General features: G+C 45.8%; 1 protein-coding gene across 2 annotated transcripts in view; it reads right to left on the reverse strand.

Moving 5' to 3' along the window:
* The window catches only part of LOC138471851 (collagen alpha-1(II) chain-like), a 1,536,387-nt gene that overhangs the window by 311,800 nt on the left and 1,210,836 nt on the right, over positions 1 to 13,751 (reverse strand). For both annotated transcript variants that reach the window (XM_069609694.1, XM_069609695.1), the window contains 2 exons: positions 11,203 to 11,247; positions 7,506 to 7,550 (listed from right to left, as the gene is read on the reverse strand). In XM_069609694.1, coding sequence (XP_069465795.1) covers positions 7,506 to 7,550; positions 11,203 to 11,247 — 90 coding nt within the window. The remainder of the gene's footprint in view (positions 1 to 7,505; positions 7,551 to 11,202; positions 11,248 to 13,751) is intronic.

Consider the following 13,751-nt stretch of genomic DNA (forward strand, 5'->3'; position numbering starts at 1 on the left):
TGCCTACCTGGCCCTAACACTAAAGGGATGGTTCCCTTAACTGATGTTTCTAAGGGCCGTCGAAGTCTGGAAGTCCAAAATAAAAATCAGTCTGTGTCTAAACCTATGCTTGCCCTGATTCTTTAACAAAAATGTGTTAGGAAGTCTTTCAAAAGCAAAAAGTGATGGTTCGGCAAAAATAGGAAAGCAGGATAGGTTTCAGGTGGTCTTCAAACCAGGTGTAGGGTGAGCAGCTTCAAAAGAATGAGTTCAATCAAAAAGGACTGTTCATAAGAAACAATTGTGCACAGGCGTGTTATAAATTACTCATCATATCATAGGACCTTCTCCATAGTTCAAACAATGACAGTGGGCCTCATTACGAGAATGGAGGTAACCATGCCACAATTTGCGGCATGGCTACCTCCATTCCGGGTACCGGGTCCGGGTTCCCTGAATGGGGAAGTACTGGGCCATTCCAACCTTGGAGGGCCCAGTATTACCCCATTCAGGGAACCCAGACCCGGTCCATCCCCCTTCCCATTGAGCCCTAATAGGGCTCAATGGGAATGGGGAGCATGCTAACAACGGGCCCGTTAATGACGTGCCTGTTAGCATGCTGGGCTGCTCGCGGGACCCGCTAAGGACGCCTGGTAAAACAAGGCGTCCTTAGCAGGTCCCGTGACCAGACCTCGTAATGGGGCGGTAAGGGGTTAATGGATCTGGCACCTTTACCAGTGGGGATAACCCCTTACCGCCTTCCTCGTAATGAGGCCCTGTGTCTTTAATGCCTTGGGGTTCTCTTTCCCTTTCCTTCATTAACACAAAATATTCAAGATTCCAATTTGATAGGCCTCTTAGGGTTCACATCCCCAAGCTTAGGCCTATCTTTAAGTCAGACACAAATCCAATTCTTGGGCCTCTCGGGTTTCCTTTCCCCAAGCTTAGGCTTCTTTCAAGTTCAAACATAAGTTCAGCTCTTAAGCTTCTCAGGGTGCCCTTCCCCAAGCTCTGGCCCCTCTTGAGTTTCAAAACATGAGTTCAGTTTGTCAGGATGTACCTTTCTTGCATATACAGTTCTTTCAAGGGGTAGCAACAGGGACTTTCCAAATACAAGCTTCTTTGTTCCTCTTAAGTGCAACCACTCTGAGCTTTAACCCCTCTCTTTTATTTCCTGCTCTTCTTGTTCAATTCTGTTTTCTTTACTTTTCCCGTGCACACTGGCACCTTCTTTAAATTACTCTGTGCACACCTGCACCCTCTTGGTCCTTCCTGTGCCCATTGGCGCCTTTTTTAGCTTTCCCATGCACCTTTGCACTCTCTACCTTTCCGTGCCCACTGGCACCTTTTCCAGCTTTCCAATACACATTTCCACAATTTCCACTCTGTCGGGTTGCTTGCACTCTTCTCTCTCGTTTCGGGTCGTTTGCGAGCGCCCCTTGCGTACGCTGCTTTTCTTGCGTTCACTTTCTTTCTTTTGAGCTTGTCACTCTTCTTTTAATATATATTGCTTAGCTAGTTTCATTCTATTTCTTCTGTCTTTTCCGCTCTGTGCCACTTTATGCATTACTTTCGCCCGCTACACTTCAGTCAGTCGCATGGTCCCGAGTCTCTCTCTCTCACTTTCACGAGACTCACCCGGGCAGCATCACGCTGGCAAGCAGTCTCTTCTGGTTGTGCGGACCTGAGTTCAAGGTCTCACCACCTGTCCCTAAGACACCCTTGTGGCCAGCACAGGTCCCAAGGGAACGATAGTGTCAGGTTTTAATTCAGGTTTTAATCACTGCCAGCCTATTATTCACTGCCAGTCTACACTTATTTGAGTTCCCTTTAATTTGTAATTTGCTTTTAATGTTATTGCCTATTTTTCCCCTCATATTCCTTAACTACCTTTTTATCAGAGGGAGAGTGTCCCAATCCAGCATGGTGGGAAGGAAGGAGGGAATCAATCAGGGATCTGATTGGTAGTCAAGATGATACATTATGATTGGAAGCTATGGAGACTTGGAAGCAGTTTCAAGGTTCTAAACTGCCTTTCATTGTTCAACCTTTATCAGGAAGGTCCTATATAATTCAGTTCTGAGTTTTGGCCTTGATATTTTACTTTTATTGAATCAGAAGCAGAGTATGAAGCAGGTTTGGTGAAGAATCTTCGTGGGACAAAACATGCAGAGACTTGGTGGGAGCGCAGCGCTCAAGTTAATCTTTAAAGCCAGACAACTAGTTATTTGAAATAAATTCAATTCAAGTCAAGTTAAGAAGTCATCAACTAAAGCGCTTTTTAGTCATTTCAACTTTTAGGTATTTAGTAAGGTATTTAGGTCTTTGTAAATGACATTGCATTCAAGCATCCTTTCAATTTAAAGTATTCTTATTACCTTGTTTCTTGTGGAAGACTGGAATTCAAAGTAACTGTGAAAGTAATCTGCTAACCATTTTGGCTACAGTTCATTTCCTCAAGAATAGTGCTTAAAGTGAAATTTTATGCGATTTGCACTGCGATGAAAAGTAACGTTCCTTTGTTAAAACGCTACTCTCTCGCGCATGCTCTGAAAGAGGGAGCATAATCTGATTATGCGTGAGGAGGTAGTTGGCGTGCTCGCTTTCTTGAACATTTTGTAAATTCTGTGAAAGTTACATTTTCTTAACCAAACGTGCGCAGGCTGAGTTCATTGAGGTTCGTTACTACTCTTGTGCGCATGCTCTCTGAGGGAGATTATCTGGGCATGTGCGGCGAGGTAGTGAGGAAGACAATTTGATACTGCGCAACAACAAGGAACTAGTGTTAAGGGCGGCGAGTTTTTATTTCCAATCGCCGTTCGTTTTGAGTCGAGGAAGTGTTTATTCACGCATACGCAGATGGAGTGAAATAACACGAACTGAGAGACTTTCAGAACGCATGCGTTGAAGAGTCAATGCATTATATTTCTACACGCATAAATGAACTGTTACTTCCATAAAGCATGCTAAGAAGTTTTAATTTGCATAGTTTCAAATCGCATGAATTCAATTTACATTAAGGAACAGAGACTCAGTATCAGTAGCAAAGAAGCATGTTACAGAATTTTTTAAAGAAGATGTGTTCTTTTTAAAGCATCTTAGTAACAGTAATTTCATATTCTTTCTGGTTAAAGAAGTTAACACGTATGGAGTCATTAAATGTGAAATGCTTGGTTTAAAAAAGACTTGCAGTTAAATATTCAGTTCAATTCAATCTCATGAACTTTATTCTAAGAGTCATGGAAAACAAATCCACATAAAATAGAAATCCAGAAGTCTTCATCAGTTTTCATCAATTAATTTTGAAGTTACTAATAAGCAAGCCTTTCAGATCTTCAGGAAGGCAATACAGGTATTTTAGGCTCTTAAGGGGTAATGTGGGAGAAAAGTAATCAGAACGAAAGATAATAACATAATTTGTTTTTATCCACTGCAGGTTTTCGACTACAAGAAGAGATACCTCTGTCTTTTGTTATTTTCTCCACTTCCCCCTTTCCCTTGGGGTTGTGGAGATTTCTGCTGTTTTCATTCAGTAGTTGACTGCACAACTCGGGGGGATTGTGGGGGCTCAGCAGCTTCTGCGGACACAGGTACAGGACCGGACAGATAGCAGCCTGAACGATGCTTTGCTCCTGCTCCTCTGGTCCAAACAACGTCCCCAGCTCGCAGGTGCAGGTGTGTAGGATGGCTGTTAAGTGCTTGACCTCGCCTGACTCTATTAACGGGACAGCCTAATGGTGGAGTGTAGTAGGCCTCTCCCTGCACAGTGTTATTCCTATGTTATTCCTATGGGTAATCCTCATCACTCTCAGTCGCCTCTTCTTCGTCCCAGTTGGAATTGGGTAGGAGGAAACAGGGTAGGATTTACAATGCCCTGCAAAGGCTGAGAGAGAGTAGGGTGATTGATAATTGGGCAAAGGGAAATTCCATGTCTCAATGCCGGTAAATGATACATGTGGGGAAACGAGGGGAGATGTTTTATCACAGCCTAAAGAGGTAGTGGGAGGGATAAGGTTAGATTTACTATCTGTAGGAAGAGGGGGATACTGTGTCTCACCCATGGATAGCTCACTCCCAATCCCCAAGGACCCTCCGCCCAGGTGATCCTCCCCACTTGTCCACTTGGTTCTGGATCCAACGGTGGTGGCAGTCCCCTGGCCACCTGAGCAGAGGATCCAGGGGGAGAAGGTGTGAAAATAGCCTCAGGTTTCTCACACGGATAAGTCCAGATCCATGATCTTATACTGATAAGCTTGGTATCAGTATAAGAGCTTGATAAGCAACTGTACAGGACTCTGATGTACCTCCTGAAGCACCCTTTGGCTATCAGGTTTGGAGCGTCTCAAAGGCATGTGTCCTTGAGAGTCTCTTCACACAGTTAGTTCTGTTATATTTAGGTTGTGGCAAACTTTACCTTAGGGATAACCCTTGTGGTGACCCTTGTGTTGGAAATCCAGTATGAGTCTCTCAGCTAAACCTTATTCATTTTGTGTGAAAAGAAGTGGATGAAGCCATATATGGTTATGGCTTCTGCCTGCCTCAGAAGGGTGAGGGCGGGGGGGAGGGGCGAGGCAAGATCTGGCCAGACACTTGAATGTTATCTTGATTCTAGAGTACAAACTGTATGTTTTGATTTTGCCTGGAAAGTATCTCAGGAAAGTTTGAATGTGGTGACAGGCAGTTTTTAGGTGGCTGCCGAATGTCTGAATGGATTCATCTTCCTGGTTGGAATCAAAGTTTCTTCTTAGCTGCTAATATTCTTATATAACCTGTGTTTGCTCCATTAGATCACTGTATGATACACTGGGTACAGGTAGTCAAAATAATTCACCTTGACGTCCTCAACCTCAAGGTCCAAAAATGCTGAATGCTTCACCTTAATGCCCCCCAGGCTAGTGCCAGGTTCTGATGATGTGTATGCCCTAGTGGCATGCTAGGGTGTGAACAGAACTCCAGGTGGCCACACTCTCTTGATGTGAAATGAACTCCGGGTGGCCACTCTCGAGATGTCCATACATCTGACCCCAAGTGGAAAGTGGCACAGGAGTTTCCCTTATCCATTTTCTGTTCAGAAGAAAGCCTTTTGATACAATAATGCACTATGAATCCCTCTGCGTTGCCATTATATCAATCTACTATTTGAGTATCCTACAACGGTGTACAGTGTTCCTACTTAAGATTCTGGTGTTTTATCATTACAGCTCACCTACAAATGTTGCTATTGATATGGCAATTTTCCTAACAGCACATACATTGGCATTTACAGTTTACTGGGGTGCCAGCAGTTGACAGCTCTCAAACACATAACTTCCACTGTACCATGATGATTGAGCAGTCGCCTCTGATGAGTGCTTGTGTAGTCTTAACTTCCTCGATAGTACTGAAGAAGACTTTAAGTTTAAGTTTACACATCAGTTTGAAAAAGTCAATCTTCTCCCTCAGCAGGTTACTGCTATATTGAGGTACAAAAGATAGTCCTTTCCTCAATACTTGTAGCACCATGCGGGAAAGTCTATATGAAGAGATGTGGACCAGCTGTGCTCTGGATGTGCCCATGATGGGTAAAGTCCAAAATGTTTAGCTAGCAGGCAGATGAGAGGTAGGTTAAGAGGGTAACTTGGAGGCGAGAGGTAGGCTTTTAGTTTGGTTTTGAAAAATCTGTTTGGACTCTTTCTCAGATTTACGGGGGAAGAGGATCCCATGCAATTGGAGCAAGAAGAGAGAAAGGCAGAAGCAAGAGGAATATGAGGATAGATACAGTGGTGCCTTACAGTGGATAGATTTGCAAACCAGGAGAAATGTTTTAAATCTGGCTCTGTTTTGCAACATCAACCATCCAGCCTGGTGACAGTACAGGGAAATAGGCGTGAAGTGAGGCAGTTCAAAGAAAGCCCTGGTAGCAATGTTAATGGTCTTGTTGAGAGGACAGAAAGCATAGTTGGGCAGACCAAAGGATGTTGGTACAGTAGTCCAGTTTAGAGAAGACAAGAGTGGTTAAGAGATGATTGGCGGTGTTGAAAGGAAGGAGGAGCCTGATGTCCCTAATATTTAGGAGGTTGAGGAGATCTGCTGTTCCAGTTTTGGAGATGAAAGTAGAGAAGGTGTGAGAAGGGCCATAGGTGATGCTGAGGTTTCTGACTGACGAAGAGTTGGGGAGATCGTCAGGGGCGAACTGGATAGGCAGAGGAAGAGATGAGGAGTGCTTTTGGCAGCAAAGAAGAGCACCTTTGTTTTGGTAGAGTTTAACATCAGAGAGTGTAAAGCCATCCAATAATTATTCTGAGAGAGACAGTTTGATATTTTGATAGAGAGATCAGAGGAGAGTTCAGGAAAAAAGAAGAGGATTTGGGTGTCATCTTCAAAGAGTTGGTACGAGAAATCAAAGGAGGAGATTAGTGCCCCAAGAACAGAGGTGTAGAGTGTAAAGAGGAGTGGACCCATGACAGAGCGTTGTGGAACACCAACAGCTAGAGGAGTGAGTTGAGAGGTGTTATTGCTCCAGGAGACAGAGAATTGGTGAGGTGCAAGGTTTGGATTCAATGCAGGCAAGGGCACGATCGCGAATCCCATGAAGAAAGAGTATTAAGGAGATCAGAGTGATCAACAGTGTCAAAGGCAGCAGACAGGTCAAGGAGAATTAGGATAGAGGATAGGTTGGAGTGTTTAGAAGAGACAATGAAGTTGGAGACATTCATGAGAGCAGTTTCCGTGGAGTGACAGGAGCGGAAAACCTGCTTGTTTGGGGGTCTCGAAGGTTGTGCATGTCTCCGAAATTAGTAAGATGGTGTTGCACCATCACCATTGCACAGGTGATTCAATGACAACACTACAACCATTTTCCTGTGTATGGTACTACCTGCTTCAGATTCAACAATCAGGTCACCCATTGCCTAGCGACTACACAAAATTACACATGTGAGGTAAATATGACATGCTTCACCTATAGTGCAGAGCAAACTATTGCAGGGCCTGTGTGGAGTAGTGCATAGCATCAGTCACATGACATCTCTCTGATCGTTCCAACACTGGCTGAAGAACTCGACTAATGAGAAGAGAAGGACTTCAGTCTGTCCTGTGGAGGTCGCCACATCTGATAGATATTGAGATAATCACATGATCCTCCAATTTGCTGAACAAGGCATCTACTTCTGTCCTCTCTTTTAGTACACAGATCACATAAATACAACAACCACTCCAGCTCCTACATGTTTGGTACGAACTAGAACATGTAAAACAACCACCAGGGCACTCAGCTCTTTGAGTACAACAGACCCGACATACTCCAGCCCTCCCCCTGTTGTAGACCTTTTTGGACAGTTGAGGCAACCACTCCATCTGTACAACAATAGTTCATTATTCAGTTTCAACAAACAGAATAGTGGATTTGAATAAAGGGAATCAAAGCTAGAAAATGCTCATGCATAGCACAAGTGAATTGCAGTTAATATTTCCAGAGAAAATTTACAAAGCCAGAAGTGTGCCATTTAACATGTACATCAGAACAGCGCTGTGAAAGTGTCACTTACAGGCAGTCCGCGCAAGCCTCTGGAACCGGGATCGCCAAGCCGCCCCTAAAATTGAAAAGGAATAATTAGACTCTTTCCAACCTGTTAACAAAGCAAGCATATTGCAAACGCAAGAAGTACAAAGCTTCATAATTACAGATCTCGCGTGTAGATTTTATCCTCACTCAAAACAATGGCAACTCAGCCACTCTCATCTTCCTCCCCCACTGCCTACCTTTGCCATGTGCTTTACACTTTTGCAGTAATGATCTTAGTGTTCCACATCAATAATTGACCTTCGCTGCACTGTAAGCTTGGCGACTCTGTCTTTCTTCACTTTTCTTTAGCAGCATTGTCATCCCCAGGGCTAGAAAAATGGTATAATGCTAGTCTCATATTCCACTGATCAGTTGGGTGAGACCAACTCTTACAAGAACCCTGTTAATGGTGCTCCTTATCAGTGCCATCAAGGTACTGTCCAATATGCTAGTGATGCTCCTCAAGTAGACTAGAGGGCTGCATTTGGTGTTGCTAACACAAGGAAAGGCTAATCAAGTGCCATTAGTAATGCTCATGTGCCAGTGATGCTGCTCACATGCCTGACCTGCTCATATTGCAAGAGTTTCTTATAGTGTTACTATTAATATATACAAGAGCTGCACATGGAATGATCACCTGTATAAAGGCAGATCATGTGCCATGGAAATGCTTAAGTACCTAGGCAGCTTGTTGATATGTCTGGATTACTCATGGACCAGCCCTGCTCATTTGATAATTGGCTGTTGTCAAGGAGCAGCTCAACATGCCAAGGTGGGCTAATGTCCTGGGCCAGCAAAGTTAGACTGCTGAGGCAGCATACACACCTCCAACCCTTCTGAGAGCGATAACACACCCCTGGCTCAAATATACATTGCTGAGAGATAGCATCAACTGCTCCAACTATACATTACCATGTCAGAAATCTCAATCTGCTCTAAAATGCAATGCCATGAGAGATAGCACCCGCTGCTTCTCAATCCACACTACCTAAAGTGACAGCATATGCATCTCCAAAAAACGCTGCTAAGAGCGCCACCATTCTACATTATTCATTGCCTAAAGGCAACGCAAGTCGCTTCCCAATTGCCAAGGAACGACTGCTCATGTGACAGAGGTCTGATCAATGTCTCAAGGAGCCTGCTCAATTGATAGGGATTCTTCTCCATGGGAAGAAAGGAGGTTTCCAAATGTGACATGGGGACTGCCCAACGTGCTAAGGCTGAGTTTGTGCGAGAGCTGATCATGTGCAAATGAGCTTATCTGGCTCCAAGGGCTAGCTCATGTGCTAGAGCTGCTTGTCTGCCAGGTTCGCTGCTACTCAGGAGGCGAAAGGCCTGCACATGTGCTTGTGCTGTCCATGTGCTAGGCCTGCTCATATGGGCTACTTGTAGGATATATCTTGCCATATGTCTGGCTGCTCATTTGGGCTGTTAGGGGTGCAAGGGCTGCATAGGGAGGCCCATGCACCAGGACTACTTATGGATAAAGAGGATCGCAGAATTGAATGCATCTTTTTTGCTTACCATAAGTAGCTAGAAAACATCTAAAGCTCTCTATGCTGCAAGGGTAGCAGAAGGGCGTGCCGCTGCAGGGTCTACAGAGCATTGTGGGGCTCCAGGTAGGATTAAGGAGAAGCCATGCTCATCTCTGACCCAAACTTTGCCAGTTGAATTATATCTCAGACTGCATTAACTGTAGGTTGGGGCAATGCCCGAGTCCCCAGTCCAAAGCAACCAAGCCAATTGGAGGCAGATTCAGCATCAGGGAAAGCCCAACAGATGTCAATAAAGGGCAGCACCACTCTCAATCACCAGAAGCCCTCAATATGGGCCATTGGCATAACATAAAATACAAGATTACATGTGCATGTATAGAGTGCATGTTCACCCCATTGTGGCATGTTGACTCTGATAACAGTGGTTTGTTAACCAACTCAACAGCACTCATTTTGTTAACCATGGAAAGGATGGTGGGCTGAGTAGACCTCTCGAGATTTGAACATGCGAGCATGAGGTCAAACATCACTGCAGTGGATTAATTAGTCTACTGTGCCACAGACCCAGTGAGGGAGAACCCCCATAATTTAGTTTAAGCCGACAGATGTTACACCACCTTGAATTGAATTAAAGCAAGAAACCCACAAGTCCACCATTCCATAGGGCCACCAAATATTTTTCTAGGCCCCATGGGCCAGTCTGGTGGTGACCTTCTCCACACCTTCCACATTTCAAACACAATATTTTTCATCCATACATCACTTAACCCCACACTGCCATCTCATCCATCCCTTATCAAAATGTAAGCCTTAAAACCATCATCCATTATGACCTACCTCTCAGTCTTGCTCTTGCAATACACCCCACCTCGCCAGTGACAATCTCCAAAACATTCTAGCATCTTTCCTTCAACCCTATTTCCTGCCTCCAACCAGGGAGAGCTCTCCATAAGGTAGGTGCCTCCCAGTGTATTGTATTTTACTCAGAAACATTGCCTTATATGAGGAGCACAGTTCTCATCCAGAAGGATGTACCTCCTATGGTGCCCAATCGTGTATATTGGTGAATATGGAAATGCCTAAAATTGGAAGCATGGAGCTCTGGGAATGATCTTCTAGGGTACACAGCCTTACTATAGGAATCAAACTAATATGACCAGAGATCCCCTCACCTCCCATCATTACCTCACTTACACTTAAGACCACGTTGGAAGAACAGTTATTTAGGGATCACAGTTCACCTATATTGGGAGGTAATGGTACCGCCTGAGAATTATGTACCCCCCAGCGTGCACCACCACTGTCTGAGGAACATTATGTAGCCTTACATGAAGCAAAGTGTACCTCTCAGCGTTCCCGCTCTTACGCTACATTCCACAGTAATACCCCATATGGGAAGCACAGAGCACTGAGAGAATGATCAGTCATTAGGGTACTCCGCCTTACTAAAGGGGGCTACAGACTACTGGAAGTGCAGCACTCTCTGAGTATGATGCACCTCTCAAAGTACTTCACCTAACTCTAGGGGATGGGCTGCAGTAATGGAGGCACAAAACTCTTGAAGAAAGATGTACCCTATCCAGAGTACCCCACCTTGCTTTAGGGTGCACAGTAATTTCCCATATTGGCCTTAGAAAGTATGTACCAATAAAGTACCTCCCAGGGAACTCCGCCTTACTATTGGCAGCACATGGAGACGTAGAGGTCAGGAATTCCATGATATCAGCAGTTCTCTCATGGGAGGCCCTCACTGGCTGTTGTATAACTTCGTAGTCACCTGTGTTGATGCTACCCGTCATTGCTGGTATCGTTTGGCCCTCTGAAGGGGCAGTTCCTGAGAGTTTAGATGGCTGCTAGTGAGCACCTTCAGTTACTGTAGCCACTGATGTTACAATGTATGAAGGAAAGGGGATGGGACGTACTAATATGATCGAGAAAAAGGAATGACATATCATGTACTAAGCTTTACCCAGAGGACCATTAAAATTGTATTTTCTTTTGTGTGCTACTGATCAGGTCTATCTGATAACAGGCTGTATTAGAGGCTGGGCCCATTGCCTCTGCACCTAAGGTTGGATGCACCCTGGAAAACAGTTCATTGAAAGGGGAAAGATCCCAGCTATGGTTTCTTGCAGCCCATTGTCCACTCTGATGTAGGCCACATGTGAAGGCAGCTGACTATACCTGTGGGCCAGGTTGACCTCGTTCGCCAGCAGGGCCGGGTGGACCCTAGAAAGAAAAGGAAAGAAGACCAACATTTATCATATTGTAAATACTGCAACTCATCCTCAAAGAAAACCCCTCAACACATCCACTATCAAGAGTAGCACCTTGCGTAGGTCAGGCAAATGGATTACATGCTATGAGCCAATCCTACTACAGTCTCCTCCTCTCCTCCTGCCTCCCAGGCCCTCTGCACTGCACTGGCCTCACACTTCTAATCCAATACTTAAGACATCCGGTACTCACTGTCATCTACTCCACTCCCCAAACCCTCTCTTCTCTCGCCGCCCTTGCCCCACCCCCATACTATCCTCCTTCTTTCTCAGTGCACAGGATGAGGTCTCTAGAGTAGTCCGTTCTATGAAAGTGCCCTCTAAACAAGTGCTCCCCTGTTCTTCCAGAACCATCAAGGACACCATCACCTCTATTGCCCCAGCCCTGGCTGACCTCTGTAGCCATTCCTTTGCTATTGGCCCCTTCCCTCAACCCCTCAAGCACTCTCTTGTGTACCCTCTCCTAAAAGAGCTGTCTGCTGACCCTTCTTGCCCAGCTAACTAACTCTATCTCTATCACCCCTTTCTTAGGCAAACTCATGGAGAAGCTGGTCATCACCCAACTGACCCCCCAACACCGAAGCAGCTGGCTGCCTCCATGACCACCAATCTGTTTTCAGAGCATCCAGAGGCACGGAAACTGCTCTCCTGAACACCTGTGAAGATCTGCTCTCGAACCTGGACTCAAACTCTCCCTCTGTTCTGATCCTCCTCGATCTGTCTTCTGCCTTTGAAACAGACAACCGCTCCATCCTCATAAATCATCTCCATGATACCCTTGGCATCACGGACCGGGCACCGGTGTGGTTGACCTCCTTCCTCTCAAACCAACCCTCCCAAGTGCAAATGGGCCTTTCCTCTCCTCCGCTTCACTCTCTACCTGTGGTGTCTCTCAGGGCTCTATTCTATCTCCATGGCTCTTCAACATCTACCTAGCCCCTCTGGCCCACTTGATCTCCACCTTCTCTCCTCATGTCCAGGTTATGCTGATGACACATAGCTCTCCTTTAAGCTTCCATCCTCTACCTCCTCTCCTTTCTCTCTCATACCGGACTGCCTGACTGCTATTCAGGCGTGGTGCTCTGCCAATGATCTCTGCCTGAATGCCAGTAAGACAGAGATCCTTCTCATTGGGACCCCAGCTCCCTCTTTCCCTTCCACTCTATGGCCACCCTCCTTGGGCCCAATCCCCTCAACCTCTTGTGAGGCAAAAAGCCTTGGGGCCATCTTTGACTCCTCGCTTCCTGTCTCTCCACACATCACTGATCTTGCCAAGAAGTCCAACTTTCAGCTCCACCTCCTCAGAGGCATTCTCCCTTTCCTAACCTTCCCAAAGAAGTTCAACCTCTCCGGAGCTCTGCTTCTCTCTAGGCTGGACTACTGCAGCAGCCTCTTCCCCAATCTGCCTCTTTCCTCCCTATGCCCCCTTCAACTAATCCAGAATAGGGCAGCAAGACTTATCCTTGGCTTCATGCGCAGGGAATGCATCTCTCTGGCCCTAAAATCTCTCTGTGGGCTCCCGGTGATCGCAAGGATCAAATTCAAGACCCTTTGTATCATCCACAAGGCTGTCTGGGACCTGGGACCTCTCTCCATCCAGCTTTCTCTCTCAAAATACCTCCCTGATAGAGTTCTTCGGTCCTCTAGCTCCAACTCTCTGCAGGTCAGATGTTTCTCCAAGCAGAGAGTGGGAGGTAGCTCTGACTCCTCGGCAGGTTCCTCCCAATGGAACAGCCTCCCTGCTCTGTCAAACTTCAGCCTGATCTTCTCATCAAGACTTTCCTTTTCTACTCTCCCTCTCCCGTGCTAATGTCCTTCTGCCGCTGCGACTGGTGTCTGGTACCTTCTGAGTCATACAGGGGCCAGATCTCCCCCTACCAGTCTCCCCCAGCATCCCTTACCAGCACTTGCCCTTGGACGCCCTTCCCTGGAATAGCCCGATCCTGGTCCACCCTGTCCTTTGCACTTATCTGCGCCTCCCACTTTGTCCCCTTGCACTTGCCCTCATTGACCCTCCTCAGCACTTGCTCACCCCCTTTGGGCCCCTCTCTCCAGCACTTCCACACCCCCTAACATCCCTGCCCCCTTCTCCCTACCTACCCCGCACTTATCACCTCTTCTTTGCACTTGCACGGTAGGATTGTCACAAGGCCAATATAACTGTCATTGTTTCTTTCTTTTTCCTATCCTCCCCCAGATCCCATTTTTTGTCTTGTGGTGCCTAGAAACACTTGTGTGTAGGTGACATACAAATACCCAATAAATAAATAAATACACTAAATCAAATGTGAGTGTAAGGTTAATCTGAAGTGATAGATAAGGGACTGGATTGGTGAGTCTGCGGAAAACTGCCATGAGGAATCAGAGTTGGCTTAATAGTATAACGGCACCCGGTATTAAGGGATTGAAGACTGTTTTGTGAGTGTGAAAGCAGTCTGCAGTGAGGGATTGAGGAAT

The sequence above is a fragment of the Ambystoma mexicanum genome, chromosome 8 (assembly GCF_040938575.1).
Source record: "Ambystoma mexicanum isolate Mex_15411 chromosome 8, UKY_AmexF1_1, whole genome shotgun sequence".
Lineage (NCBI taxonomy): Eukaryota > Metazoa > Chordata > Amphibia > Caudata > Ambystomatidae > Ambystoma > Ambystoma mexicanum.